The following is a 15,498-nucleotide window of genomic DNA, read 5'->3' on the forward strand; positions in this document are numbered from 1 at the left end:
TTAAATATATGGTTTTGATTTGACGAGGCATCATTAGGCGGTATTAAACGTTCCACAAGTAATTGAAACTTTAAACGTTTTACGTCGTATTTATATTATTTTTTTTGCGTTAAGAATTGTTACAAGACAAATATTAAACAGTTGCTTTAGTCTTTTTTCTCTGAATCAATGTTTTAATAATTAAAAAAATTACTGATCTATAATACGTCAGAATAAATCCAAAACTTAATTACATCGCGTGGACTTTTTAATTAGGTAAAGGTTTATTTGTTTATATATTTTATACGATAATTTAGAGTAAAACCTTTTGTGCATTATATATTATTGCACAATTTTGCTTAAAAATATGTTTTATTTAATTTTGTATAAAAAATAGTTTGAATAAAATATCTCATAATGTTAATAATTTAAATTGTATTTAATTTTTAGAAGAAGTTAAAAATGTTTTTAACGTTAGTCGTCCTAACAAGCTGTATCTTTTACTTTGTTTATAATCTACGCTACAAGTTTCTAAGTTTTCAACTTTACCTTTTGACAAGGATACAAGGTCATCGTTTTAAATTGGCTAAAACTCCAGAGGAAATCAAAGAGGCTCTGATGTTAACTGACAAAGGCCGCGGAATTGAAGAATTAATAGCGACACCAGCCTTCGATCCCATTCTCTCGTTAGAAAGCGTGAACGGTGAAAAGTGGGTTGAGTTAAAAAAAAATTTTCTAATACTTCAAAGATTTTTGCCCACAATTCAGCAGCTTGGCATTGTAGCAAAATACGAAATGACTAAAAAAATTAATAAAAACAAGTCAAGCGAATTCAATTCAAAAGATGTTTCAATTCTAACTTTGAAAATTTTTGTTAATTGGATGTTCAATGAGGTAGACTCTTTCAACAATATTTTGTGCGAAGAAAAACTAAACAAAATCTACAAAAGTTCAATTGAGTTTCGTAAACAGATTGCATTTAAAGGCGTGGGTTCAAAAGCTAAAAAACAAGAGTCCATTGACATCATAGTCGAACTGCTTAAAAGTAGTCAAAAATACAAAAATGTTTTCCATGATTGGTCCCAGCCAGAATACTTTTCCGTAGTGATGCAGCCATTCATCATTTCTCCAATGATTAACATCAGTGATATAGCTGTTTCAGTGAAACAAAATATGCATAAGATAGAAAAGTTCAACTTTGACATTGATAGTTTCATTGATCACGCAATATTTAAGGCTCATCCCTTTCCAATTTTAGAACGGTATAACAGAAAAACCCAAACTCATATATTCTTTAAAATAGAGGATCTTAAGGAAGAAAAATACAATTATGGATACGGACCTCGTGCATGTTTAGGTCGACTTTATGCGAGAGAATTTCTTAAAAATTTTTTTGAACCCATTATTCAAAACAAACAAACAATCAAGTTTATGCCTGAAAAGGGACACTTATATTCGGGTCGAGACAATGATAATGGACACTTAAAAGAAAGCATTTACCAACTAAAAATGATTGCCAAGATACTGTGTTCATTGTTTTTTGAAAGAGTTAGATTATACTTCAAATCTATTTCTCTTGACTAACAAAAATAAGTTTATTCGTTTATTTATATTCGTTTACTCTTTGTTTATCATTATTATTCTAATTTATATTTTGAAAATAAACTCATAAAATATTCTTTTAAAGTTACTTTAAGTTATATAAATTAAAAAATATATATATTATAAATGAAAAAATCTAATATTTATTTAAACTATATATGATTACAAATATTAATTCAGATAAATGATATCGAATTCTATCAAACGAATAATAATTGTATAAAGTTCTACAAATTATCGAAATCTAATGAATGGAATTTTTGTTTTATTTTTATTTTAGCCTAATTGTTTGAAGAAATAAATAATGATTATAAAAACAATTTTTTTTATTAGGGTATAGAATCATCTTTATGTAGTTATATGATAAATTTTATATGTAGATGCGTTTTTGTAGGGATGTGAACATACAAGTGACTAAGGATTGGTATTTGGAAAGAGAGTTGTTGGAAATAAACTTAAAAATTCACTAGGGAGAATCTTTCCATTGATATTTAAGACCGTCACTTTAGTGCAATAGTAAATGTGTTTTTTATAGATCATTTGTAATATAAAAAATGAGTTTAACTATACAACTCAAAACGTTGTCTCGATTACTCCTATTATTTTAATTTATATGCAACGTGTGCTACGGGTGTGTGTGTGTGTGTGTGTGTGTGTGTGTGTGAGTGTGTGTTTTTGAGAACCTCTTTTTTTTAATAAGCAATCGGTACGTTTTAAGGATTCGCCTCCCCTCATTCCAAGAATCGCCTCTGAACGCATGGCAGACTTGCTATAAAATACGTGTCTGAGATGTATTTCAAAACATATTTTTGGCGTCCACTATTCATCTTGCAAATATATATTACGGATTTGCATTTATAACATATAAAGTACATATATAATATAACCTTTGAATGTCATTTTCTTGTTATACCATAAAATATGGGAAGAATTTCATAAATACGGCTGCGTATAAACTTTTTTTAGAATTTATATACTTTTTACTATAATATTTATTTTTCGATATTTCGCTAACATATATATTAAAGTAAAAGGTACATACTATTATCATAAATAAGTTTATACGCAGTTGTATTTATTGAATTCTACCAATGTATTTTAAATACGTCTTATCGTCGGGGATAGTGCAAAATCACATAACTAGTAGGGGATAATACCGCGTATCTGCTCTAATGGCCTACTTATATTACAATTTAATTAAATTGTAATTTAAGTAGGCCATGCTGGACTACAGACTTTTTACTTTTAAAAAACTTTTTATTTTTTTTATTTTAATAGATTTTGGGCTCATTTTAGTATAAATAGTATTATTCATGTTTTTTGTAATCTCAGCAATAGATATTTGCTGTTAAAATTATTAATATCCCATTATAGTAGCTAATGCTAGTTACACGGTTTTGCACTATCTATTATCAATCCATTTTATTTATCTAGGAAATATGTATCATAAATTTGCATTTAATAATTAAAAATTATTCAATAAATAATAAATTTAAAACGAACTTAGAAAAGGAACATTTAGTTGTTTACCCTTCATCAGCAAGTCAATTGAGAAGAAAAAAAAGGAAAAGAAGTTTAAGAAACAAAATATTTAATCATCTACGTCATGGGTAGTAGTAAAATATTCTTAACGCCCACCTTTGTTTGAACAATTTATAAATTAGTGTTATAGAAAATTAAATTATACAAATACAATATTTTAGTACATTAAAAAAATGTGTATAACCACTTGCTGCATTAAAACAAAGTATCCTAATGTACACTGTATCACATCTGTATCATCACTATATCCTTTGCTTAAAAACTAATGATAAAACACATTACTTATTAATACTTTGAAATAAATATAAATTCTAAAGTAATTAAATAAAACTACCTAACTGTATTATTAATGGGGTTCTTGAAGTTGCAAAGTTAAATATTTAATATCTGGTTCTATTTATTTTGCTTATTGTAAGAAATAAGCAAAAGTCTCCTCTTACTACATGCACAGTCATGCATCAAGATATACTTCGAGCCTTAAAAACCTTAAAAAATTTAAAAACATTAACCAATACTGCAGTAAAGCGCTCAATTTAAGCAGCCGCAGTTAACATGGAATATAAACTGATTAATGTTCTACAAATATCTTTATTTTCCATGTAACTGGATAACCTCTTATATATTAGAATCAGAATCAAAGATTTTACTAGATATTGTGTAAAGAAAGGAAATTAATGAATACACGTTCCCATATATTTGGATATAAGAGATGCATTTTTTAATTCTGCAATAAGTTTACATATCCACCATAATCGAAATTCTATTTTCATCATATTTAATTTTTAAGAGTTTTTTTTGACACTTTGCATTAGCTTTTTTTATTATTATTATTATTTGAGGTGCCCAATTAGTCTTTACGGTCTTATCACAGAGCATCGCGGAAGAGCATTTGAAAGGAAGCTCACGCCTCTTTCCTTACCTATGTTATAAAACTTGCACAGAGGTGGCGTTCAACCATGGATCTCCTTCGTCAACAATCTATTTAATAGATTATAACTGAAAATTTTTTATTAGGGCCTTAAAGTTATAAATTAATATCATTAAATCTCTTGATAAAATCTGCCAAATAAAAAGACATCCTTTTTGTTGGCAGGGAGTGGTTTCATTGCTACTTTTAAAAAATTGCACGATACTATCATACAATCTATCATGTACTCTTTGACATTTATAGAGTTTCTGTGTACAAAAGTAATCTTATAAAACCTTCATTACTTTACCGGCACAGCTGCCAAAACATTTTATCATTTTTATGAATGAAGACTTTCACCTAAATTTTTTCCAACAAGATGTTGTCTGCGCAACGCACAATGGTTACATGAAATACTTGGTATTTGAGCCTTCAAGCAACAATATTATTCAAAGGAATAATATTTTGTAAAATATAATTACACAGAACCAAACCAAGCATGGGCGCCCGCAGGTTTTTTTGATGTTTCAGATAGGACACTTTCACAGATTGAGCAAACTCTAAACTTAAGTATGTTTATATCTATGCCAAGGAAGGCTTTGCAAAAATTTGGGAAAATTTTAAAACGCTTGCCCCCCTGCCTAAACGTGAAGGCACTGATGTAGTAAAATTTTCAACTTTACCATCTTAAATTAAATTTAAACTTATCGACAGATTTACACCCCCTCTTTTTTTTGTTGTTGTTGTTAAGGGGGGTATAAATTTGCGTAGTCATAACTTTTGTAATTTACAGTATTTTTCTACGAAATTTAAAATCTGGCAATAAATTTAAATTTAGTTTAAGATAGTAAAGTTGAAAATTTTACTACATCAGTGCCCTCACGTTAAGGCAGGGGGGGGGGAAGGGGGCGACCGATTTTGCAAGGCCTCCTCATTTAACATAGGTATGAATATTCTTAAGTTTGGAATTTGCACAATGTGAAAGCGTTATATCTGAAACATCAAAAAAAACCTGCGGGCGCCCATGAAACCAAGTTAAATAGGGAAAGGCTAAACTACTAATAAACTTATTACAATATTTCAACCGGCATACCTCATGGTATTCAATATGAACCATTTTATAACAAAAAATTCTGTTTTGCTCAAAGTCATCTCCAGGGCTAAACTTCAGTTTGCGATAAAAAAAATAAATAATAATAATACAGGTGTAACCGAATAAATAATAATACCGAAAAAATAATAACACAGGTGTAACCGAAATATGTTGATGAAAAATTAAAACTTTTACTTGTAGTTAAGTTGATTTTATGTTTTATCTACAAATAAAAAACAATGTAAATGATAAAAATATTAAACTAACGTTTTTTACTATTTTCACCTAAATAAAAAAATCAAAGTAGAATATTTTTGCAGTCTTTAACTTTTTAACTTCAAAAAATGTCACGCAGTGTTGTCTAGCAAACTTAAAAATTTAATAACTATTTGCTTTTATTGTGATGATAAAGTTTTTTTCGTTTCTAATTCTTATTTTCTAAGAATGCTTTCGACTACTTTTGGCCATTATTTCTAAAAATTTAGTCAAACTTCGAATTCTAAAACCTAGAGAATCAATATTTTTTAAAATAATTTTGGAATAAAGTTTCTAGTATAAAATAGTAACACTATAAAAAAAATTTTTTTTTTTTTTAGAGCAGATCACTATTAAAAATTGTATTTGTGCCTAATTCTTACGGAAACTCGCTATAAAACAATTTTCTATATTCAATTTAAATACAATATAATACGTTTTAAATTTTTTTTAATATTTATTTTCGAGTGCATCTTTTTATAAATATATTGAAAAACACTAAATTGTAACTCTTGGCAACTTTTTAATCATGAGCTATTGGTGTTCTAATACTTTATTAATTTTTATACAAATTTATAAAATGGAAATCAAAACAGATTTATTAAATAAAATTTAATTTTCTTTAGAATTAAAGAAAATTCAATATTTCAAATAAATACTTTTTGGCAGCTAATAATAAGTCTACATAAAATCCGCAGCAGAGGCACGTTTCTTTAATGTGTTTGAAACAGATTTAAGTTTTTTAAAAATTTCAGAACTACTTGGCACACTCTCATCATCTTGCTTTGACGACGATTTTTTGTCTTTATGATTCCCCGACGATTTATATTTATCGGACACTTTTTTCTCTCGAATGCATCTGGTATCATCGTCTGATTCACTAGAAACATTTTTCTTTTTATCTTTTCCACTCTTCTTTTTCTTTTTTTTCTTACTCTTAGATTTCGATTTTTTACTGTCGTTTTCGACCCATTCATCTTTGGAATCCTCTTGTTTTTTGAAGCTATTGCGACCAGATACTAAATAAGAATTCGATTTATTATCTTTTTTATATGGTGATGTTTCAAACCTTCCTTTATCGTATCTACGAAATTCATTTGTTTCTATTTTTTTATTAGTTTTAATTTCAGATTGATTACTAAAAGGTTCTTTTGAGTATTTAGAAGATTGAACTTTGACAGAATCTTTAGAAGAATCGTTAGAACATTCGAGTTGGTCTTCGTTAAGAAATGCCAGAGAAAAAAGTGGTTTATCCACTTTTTTGTCCAAGGAATAATCAAGTTGGTTTGTGGTACGACTATTGGAAAACTTATTATTATTGAGATTTCGAGATGATTCACTATAAACTGCGTTATTTACTTTATCACACTCGATGGTATTTATTGCTTCAATAGATTTATTCGCTGTTAAAGATTTATGTTCGTGATTTATTTTTAAATTTTGATCTTTAGAAAGTAATTCCTGTTTAACTTCTACTACTTCCGGATTATTTTCTACAATTTTTGATTCATTTACTACCATGCCTTTAACATTTTCTTTTTCTTCTTCGTCGGAACTACTCTCAGAAGTCGAGTTGTCAAAAATAGCTTTGAAGATATCAATGCTAGGTACCTCGGAATGTTCTTCTGAATGTACAGTTTGAGGAATAGTTGGACCGCTGTCTAAAAATGATTAAAAATTACAACATCAATAAAAACAGAAATTAATTTAATTTTTAGTGAATTGTTCGTACGAGCATAAATTAGAAAATCAATTTACCATTTGTATCATTAAGATGTGATAACGGACCAATAGTGAGCTTCTTCTTCTGAAGTATCGATTTACTTTTAATAACTTCAACAATGTTTTCATCTTTTTCTTCTTCCAGCTGGTTTTTATCAGAAGCCTTGTTTTTGATCATTAACAGCCCCTCTTCAAAAGAAGATTCTGTGAAGAAGCCATTCTTTTTCTTAATTCGGTCAGGTATTCCTTTTGTTTTCATATTCGGATAAGGATCTGGAATGTTGAACCGTTTGCATAATAACTGCTCCGGTCTCCATTCAACCACAGTACGTGTTAGAGAGCCAAACATTCCTGACTGAGCTGCCTTTTTATCATTCATTACGGTACTGTTATCTGATTCGTTATGTTTACCATTTTCATCTGCCGAAAGCATAGTTGCATGTGTAAACCTATTTTTTAATAATGAAGACGAGATGGGCCGATAAAGAATTGCAGCTCTAGCAAACTCAGTAAGTTCTCTTTCGCGTTCCCATTCAGTTACAGCACTAAATATATACATTTCAAAAAATTAAATTAAATTTAAAATAAAAAAAAATTACGTAATAAAAACCTCACAGAACTTCAGAGTGCAAATTCACCAAACTTTTGTAGTTCAAACTTTTGCGTAAGTTCAATAAATATAGATTCGAATCTATGATTCGCTAAACTTAAGCAGTTGGGTGATGATATAAGTTCAAAATTTATGATTTGCCCAACTTAAGCAGTTGGGTGATGATATAAAATGCTAATGCTATTAAAAAACTTAAATGCACAAAAAGTATAAAAGTATAAAAATAAATTTTGCAATTTTTTGTTTTCATTTAACTTTTTGATTGGAGTAGTTTTCATATAAATTAACTTATTAAATATTTCTTGATTTTAGTTATAAAAAGTAAATAAAAAATATCAACGACTGCATTCCTAAAAAATATGCATTAATGTTTTTCATCAATTTTTAAAATATACATATACTAAAATGCCATCCCGTTTAATTATTGCTATACAAAGGGAAAAATAACTAATAAGAGATATATGCTTATATATGATTTTCCATCAAAAAGCTTAAAATTTATTTTAAAATATATTAATAAATTTAAAATTCTAAAAATTAAATATTAAAAAAATTTAATTTATTATTTCTTTTCGAATAAGTGCTCTACTAAATAGGGGAAACTGGGATAAAAACTGGGGTAAAATACTTATGTAAAAAGCTTGTCTATAGTAACAAAAAGCATCTAAATCAATACAAATTTTATTTTAAAAGATAACAACATTGACAGCATGGTAACAAAGAACAAACACCATAGAATGTCAATTTTTTAAGTTATTGAACTTCAAAAAAATATATACAAATATCCAATTTTGTTTCATGCTAGAGGAAAAAGTCATGGAAAAAACTTCATTTTTTTTCCCCAACATCTTCACTTCCAACAAGGCTGCAAGCAACTCAAGGGTGAAATAAGCGATCGTGCAATATCTAGAAAAATATCTGGTCTTAAAAGTTTTAGTTTAAAAACCGTGAACTTTGTTTTCATGGGGATAAATTAATTTAAATTTGTAAGCGAAGAAGTTATAAATAAACAAAAGAAGAAACAATAAACATACGACTACAAGTGTTATTACTTTCATAGTTGTAAGTTTATTGCTTTTGTTTTTTTTTGTTTTTTTATAACCTTTCGCTAAGTTAATTTGCTGATAAAAACAAATTTCACAGTTTTGCATAAACTAAAACTTTGAAGACCAGATATTTTTCCAGATTTTGCGTTTCGCGATTACTTAATTGAACCCTTGCAACCACTATTAGAGTTGGAAGTTACTGAAAGAGAAAAAATAAAGTTTATAGAGCAAGATAACGATTGACAAAAAACTTAAAAGATTTCAAATTATATGAATCAGGAAAGCAAATTGAAGGAAGCGAATTCCAAAGAATTGATGTTCGAGGATAAAAACTAGACAAATAAGAATTTTAGGAGCACTTAGAAACAGTCACAAATGAAACTTAATTGAATGACGAATAACACGAGAATAAATTTTAAAGATACGCTTTCAAGAGATGCTAGCTCTTTAGAGCAGTGCCCATTAAAGTATTTATAAAAAAGAGAAGCAACATTGCAACGATGTGATGATGGTTGGAGGTTGGCTGCAAGAGCAGTTCCAACTATGTTTATAATGCATTTTTGCACCTTGTCTAAAAAAGAAAGGGTATCATTGGAAGATCTGCCCTAGATATGGCAACAGCATTCCATACAAAGACGGATTTGAAATTTATAGAGATAAAGAATAGAATCTGGAGCAAGAAAGTGGCGAGCATGATAAAGAGATACCATCATAGCAGATACTAATTTTGCAATGGATTGTAATGAGAAGTAAGAGTTACTCCTTAAAGACAAAGGGTAGATGACTCATCAAACACATTACTGTTTATAAATATAGGAAAATTGTTGCGATAAAGATTAGCTGAAAAAAATTGACTTTTATCTGAATTAAAGTTCGCTAGCCACTGAGAGCCTCATGCTGTAGCAGAAGTGAGATCCTTTTCAAGCTCAAATGCCCCCTCCAAGCAATCAGAGAGTGTTAACTTCTTATCATGACAAGAAAAAATAGTAGTATTATCAGCAAACAATGCCACCTTAGATGTGAGAATATCTGGAAGATTGTTAATGTTAATTAAAAAGAGCATAGGGCCAAGGATAGAACCTTGAGGAACCCCTGAAATTACAGGATATGAAGAAGAGTGCTGCCCATTGAGGACAAACTTTATACTACAATTGGTAAGAAAAGATTTAATAATCTTAAATATGTTACCTGATACACCATAAGAAGAAACCTTATGGAGAAGACCAGCATGCCAAACTTTATCAAAGGCTTAAGAAATGTCAAGAGCGATGACCTCCACCTCTATCTAATGCACGATAAAACCTATCAGCTGTTACCATTAACAAATCAGCAGTAGAAAAGGAAGATCAAAATCCATATTGATGATCAGAAAGTAAGTTATTAGATCCAAGATGAGAGATTAAGTGTTTGTAAATAAAAGATTCAAAAACATTGCTTATGATAGGAATAAAACTAATGGGACGGTAGTTAGACGAGTAAGATTGCTCTCCAGAGTTTTTGAAAATAGGAATAACAGATGTCGCTTTCCAGCAGGCCGGAAAACAAGACTCTGATAAGCATTTGTTAAATAGCTTTAAAAGAACACTTCTGCAAGACTATAACAGGTATGCTATCCGGACCACAAGCTGTAGAAGAGTCTAAGCAGGAAACCACTTTTGATACAGAAGCTTTCTGTTTGTTGGGTATCAGGTAGAATGCAACTAGTGGAATCAAGAGATAATATTGATGAAAAGTTCTTAGCAAACAATTCGGCTTTGTCTTTAGGTGAGGTGATAAAGTTTGAACCATACAAAAGAGGTGGAATAAAAGATTTACCCCTATTATAGATACTGTTAAAGGTTCTCCAGAAGTCTCAAGAGCCTAATTGTTGAGATGAAATATGAGATTTTGTGACCATAGAAAAGCGGGCTTTGGCGTTAGACAAAATCTTTTTACAATGGTTTCTAGCAATAGTAAACAGAAGTCTGTTATCTGAAGAATTGCTTTGATTGGAAAATGCAGGAAGACCACGGAGAAGACTTGACTAGAAGTCATCAAGAGAGAATAAAATATTCAATACTAGCCTGAATCCAAGAAGTTAAGTAAGAAGCACATTTGACAGCAAGAAGACGAAAGATTATAACTTGTATAACCATCAAAAAAACATCAAAATTATTCACTCTAAATACACAGTTCACAGACAAAGTTTGCAATTTTATTTTTTTCTTCGAGCACAGCACAGGAATTCATGTCAAGCTATGGAACTTGAGGAATAGTGCTCCTCACAATAAAGGTATAATGTCTTTATTTGTATATTTTGAGAACCAGAAAACTTTTGATGTAATTTGACATGATTGCATCCAAACATTTTTTTAAACTTCGTGGGATTAGATTTTACAGTTGTCAGAGTTATAGAATAATTGTTAAATCTGGATTTCAAAGCTCAATTCCAATCCAACTGCATTTTTGAGACTCTGAAAGGTGGGGTGTATTTGCAAAGCTCAAGTTTACCCTAATACTATACTTTTTTCCTATTCCCTATTCTATTTTTTTTTTCAAAATTATAAAATAAAAAGTTCTAAATAAATAATTTTAGTTCGCCAGACTCATCTCAATAAATTCAATATGAACATGGGCATCAGATGAGCAAGGCAAAAGCTTCCATCAATATAAATCAAACTTTGAATGCTGTTATCAAAAATAGTATAACAAAAGCACGAAAAAGGTCTGGAGGTTACTTCATGAAGGTGATTTGCAGTACAATCCGGAGAATCTAATGCTTTCTAATCTAACTATTTCTAAAGATTTTTGAGTTATATTTTACTGTCATTAATTTATCAATATGCAATTTGTACTTAACGTTGTCATTTTTTCAGTCTTTAGATAATACCAGTTGAAATATAACTATAAATAAGAAATATAAGAAATATAACATTATAGCTGCATTTAAAATTATAAATATAATTTTAAATGCAGCTATAATGTTAGGTGTTTTTGAAAAACAAGTGTAACACATGCAGATACTTAGTAAATTGTAAATATTTTTCCATGATTGTGATACATCTATGAATAACTGTCAACTCAATTCTTAACATAAATAAAAAGTTTAAGTAGTACATAAATATGACAAATCAGTTCAACTTTTAAATTGTTGCCTTTAAGTGACTTTAGATTATTCTGTAAAGTGTAAATTAAAAAAACCTAATAAAGGTTTTATTAAAAGCATCTAAAATCAACAAAAATTTTAAATTTAAAATACAACATTTATTTAAAAAATTTGTTTAAAATTTTAATCTAAAAAAATAATCTTTAGCAGCTTTAAATAGCCTATAACTCAGACATCAAGTGGCTGTAACTCTGACATCAAGTGGCTGTAACTCTGACATCAAGTGGTTGTAACTTCCATGTAAAATAAAGTGATAAAGCCAAAAACTAAGTGGTCCAAAAGGAGATCCTGAAATTGTTTGCTCCTAAAAAGACTCTCATGAAAAGATAAGTACTGGTGAAAGATAGAAGCACTGATTACTACTTAAGTTGCAACAAGAGTTCCTATTTTGGCACATTCAATGTGCATTTTATAACTTTGCACACACTTTTTATAGTGTGTACTAAGTTATAAGTGCCAAAATAGGAACCCATTTTTCAACTTTTCAACTTTGGTTGTTTTTGCTTTTTTCTTTCTAAAATCATTTATTTATTTAACTGTTTCCTTGCTTTTAATTTATTTGTTTATTTATAAAGGTATTTGTAATTTATAAAAGTAACCTTAGAACTTTCCTAGCAGAGTAGAGTTACATGCAGTTATTTCTGTCATATTATACTGATATAAATGTATAAAAGAAGTTGTTTTATTTGAATATTTTAGAATCATTTTGTAATTATATGCAATACTAATGGATTGTGACAAACAAACTTTTAAATTGAAGTTAAACATAATTTAATACCACAAAAAGCATAACATAAGGTTTAAATGACTATCCCTTAATCCCTAATATTAGACCAAGATTTTGGCAATTTTGCTAAGTAGTGCTCAAAAAATATATAAAAACATTTTTCTTAAACTTAAAATTTGTCAAAAATTTTTGTTACAAAATATCCCACAAAAAGTTTTCAAAATTGAGATTTTAAGAGATTTTTAAAGAATCTTTAACATCGTATTTTTTCAAAATGTAAATACAATTTACCAATAAAAAAAAGATTTTAGACTAGGGTTGGGAATACTGGACCAAAAATCCAATAACAGTATTTTGGTATTGAAAATTTCTAATCGTGGGATTCTGGTATTATTATTTTTTTAATAATAAAACAAATGAATAAATTTTTGAATTAAAAAATGTTTTGGCAATTAAAAAAAGCTAAATTTATTTATTTTAAGAATAAAAAAAAGAAAAACAAAATTAAGTAAAATGTTAGTTATATATTAATCATACATACACACATTTCATATAATTTTTTTTAAGATTTTGTCATTTATTGTAGGCCAAGATCAAAATATTTTGACCACTTTATGAACTTTTTAAATTAATGGTAACATTGGCTGATGTACCAGAAAAGAAGAATTATCATCATCATTTTTATTGAAGATTATGAGTAAACCATTTTCATTTTTATAATCTTCATCAACTAATAAGTCGTCATCTGTAGAATTCTGCTCTTTTTCAAATCTGGGTGTAGGAACAGATGTAATGTTGGCATCTTCTTCATTATGCAAGCTAGCCTCATTATTAGGTTTTTTGTAGAGTATGCTAATAACAACCAACTGAATTCCATGCACTAAACATAGCTGCTGATGTGCTTCAATTAACGTGCCAACCTTTGTCATAACTGCAGCGCCATCAGTGGTAATACTTACAATACTCTGGCTGTTAAGCCTTTTCTGATACCATATGATGTACAGATGTTGAATGATAAACCATCACATGCAGTCATCCTAGCTAAAATAGCTTGTAATGAGTCATCATTTTATCACTTTAAAAAAAATTGTTTATAGTTACTGAAGGTTTCGATTCTATACAAATTCTGAAGAGCCTAAAACAGTGGTGCTATCTACATCTTTTATCAATAAATTGATTTCATGAATTGTTTTTAAATAGGTATGAAGACCGCTTGTAAAACCTCCATGTGTTGTTATTATTCTCTTATACAATTTACATTTAGCACACTGTCCTGGTTTTTCTCTCACAAAATGAAACCACTGTGAATTTTTATCATTTGCTTTGGAATGCACCTCGAAATCTTGAATATTCATATTATAATATAAGTTGTGCATGAAAATATCTAACATACATAAATTTCAAATTAAGTAATGTCAAGACTTACTTAAACATGTATTAAGTTTTACAGTTTGACTTTCACTTAAAAATTGCATAGCATCGAGCTCTCCTTAATTTTAATCTGTAGCATTTATTTCCGTTAAAAAAACTATTATACAGTTTTAAAAATTTACCTTTTCAACGTGCCAGCGTGGCTGAGTGGATAGCGTGCCAAGCATCTGAACTAATAAGCCGTGGTTTGAGTCCTACCCCTGGTGACTTTTGTTTTTATTCTTTTTTAAATATTTTAAAAGTTTTTTAGAGATTATATAAAAACATATGTAACAATATTATTCACTTTAACAAACGAAAAGGTTTTTAAAAAAGCTAATTTTTTTCTAAAAACATAAAAACACCGAGAGAAAAAATTTGTTGCATGTCATGATTGAAATGTCATGACATGCAACAATTGCGTGTTATGACTGAGCACATTAATAACTTATGTTATTAATGTGCTCAGGTAATTAGTCCTAATAAGCTGCAGACGCTCTGAAAAAAAATTGTCTGAAACTTAATAAAGAAAAAACTTAATAAAACAGTCTTACTACTCCAGAAGGTGCTGCTGTGGAGGCAAAAAAAAAGAAAAAAAAAGACTGTAGCTAGAAAAAACTTTAAAACTTTCTTTTGACAATTAAAAGTTTTTTTTGCTAAATATATGCTGCAGCCGTTTCAAAATATCTTAACTCTTTTGGTGCGCCGAAAAATAGCAGCTTTTTATGGATTCTTATAAAAACATGAATATATTTAAAAAAAAAAAAATCCTAGGTACATAATGTTATACATTATTAAAAAGCTTATAAAATATTGAACAAATCTGTTAAAATTTTTTTTTTTACAACGATGTTAAAATTCATAATGGTGAAAAAAAAAAGCAATTTTTTTTGGGGTTTTTAGAAATATTTTTATACAAAGGTTGATCTAGAAGTTTATGGCGAAGTCTAATGTAAAACATATGTATTAAAGAAATAGAGCCTAATAAATTAGCATTCAGAATTTAAAGTATTTTTGTAAATAATGCTAACCATTATGGCAAGGCAGGTGGTTCATTGTTTTTTGGTATACTAGCAAAAAAAAAGGGGGAAATAATATTATAAAAATATAAAATACAAAAAACTGAAAAAATACTACTAAGATAAATACTTAAACTAACTTAAATTAACTTTTATGAAAATCTATACTGTATTGTAAAAGTTGTTTTGCTGCACTGCGTAAGGTGACGCAGTGAGGTGTTGACGTTGCAGTGAGGTGCATTGTTGAAGTTGCAGTGAGGTGCATTGTAAGGTAACGTTGCAGTGAGGTGCATTGTAAGGTGACGTTGCAGTGAGGTGCATTGTAAGGTGACGTTGCAGTGAGGTGCATTGTAAGGTGACGTTGCAGTGAGGTGCATTGTTGACGTTGCAGTGAGGTGCATTGTAAGGTGACGTTGCAGTGAGGTGCATTGTTGACGTTGC

General features: G+C 29.0%; 2 protein-coding genes across 2 annotated transcripts in view; one reads left to right on the forward strand and one right to left on the reverse strand.

Moving 5' to 3' along the window:
- LOC136075362 (uncharacterized) lies at positions 1 to 1,669 on the forward strand. The gene is made up of 2 exons (XM_065788309.1): positions 1 to 255; positions 430 to 1,669. Exon 2 carries the CDS (start codon positions 442 to 444, stop codon positions 1,561 to 1,563), a length of 1,122 nt encoding a protein of 373 aa, XP_065644381.1. The 5' UTR covers positions 1 to 255; positions 430 to 441; the 3' UTR covers positions 1,564 to 1,669.
- A 4,212-nt stretch (positions 1,670 to 5,881) lies between these two features.
- Positions 5,882 to 15,498, reverse strand: part of LOC100200722 (G patch domain-containing protein 1) — a 36,447-nt gene continuing 26,830 nt past the window's right edge. Inside the window, exons 8-9 of the mRNA XM_065788310.1 lie at positions 7,137 to 7,645; positions 5,882 to 7,039 (exon numbers count right to left, since the gene is read on the reverse strand). Of these exons, the coding sequence (XP_065644382.1) occupies positions 6,060 to 7,039; positions 7,137 to 7,645 (1,489 nt within the window). The 3' untranslated portion in view covers positions 5,882 to 6,059. The remainder of the gene's footprint in view (positions 7,040 to 7,136; positions 7,646 to 15,498) is intronic.

This window comes from Hydra vulgaris, chromosome 01, assembly GCF_038396675.1.
Source record: "Hydra vulgaris chromosome 01, alternate assembly HydraT2T_AEP".
Taxonomy (NCBI): domain Eukaryota; kingdom Metazoa; phylum Cnidaria; class Hydrozoa; order Anthoathecata; family Hydridae; genus Hydra; species Hydra vulgaris.

Coding starts and splice junctions, on each gene's coding strand:
- LOC136075362 (XM_065788309.1), top strand. CDS start 442: ATGTTTTTAACGTTAGTCGTCCTAACAAGCTGTATCTTTTACTTTGTT.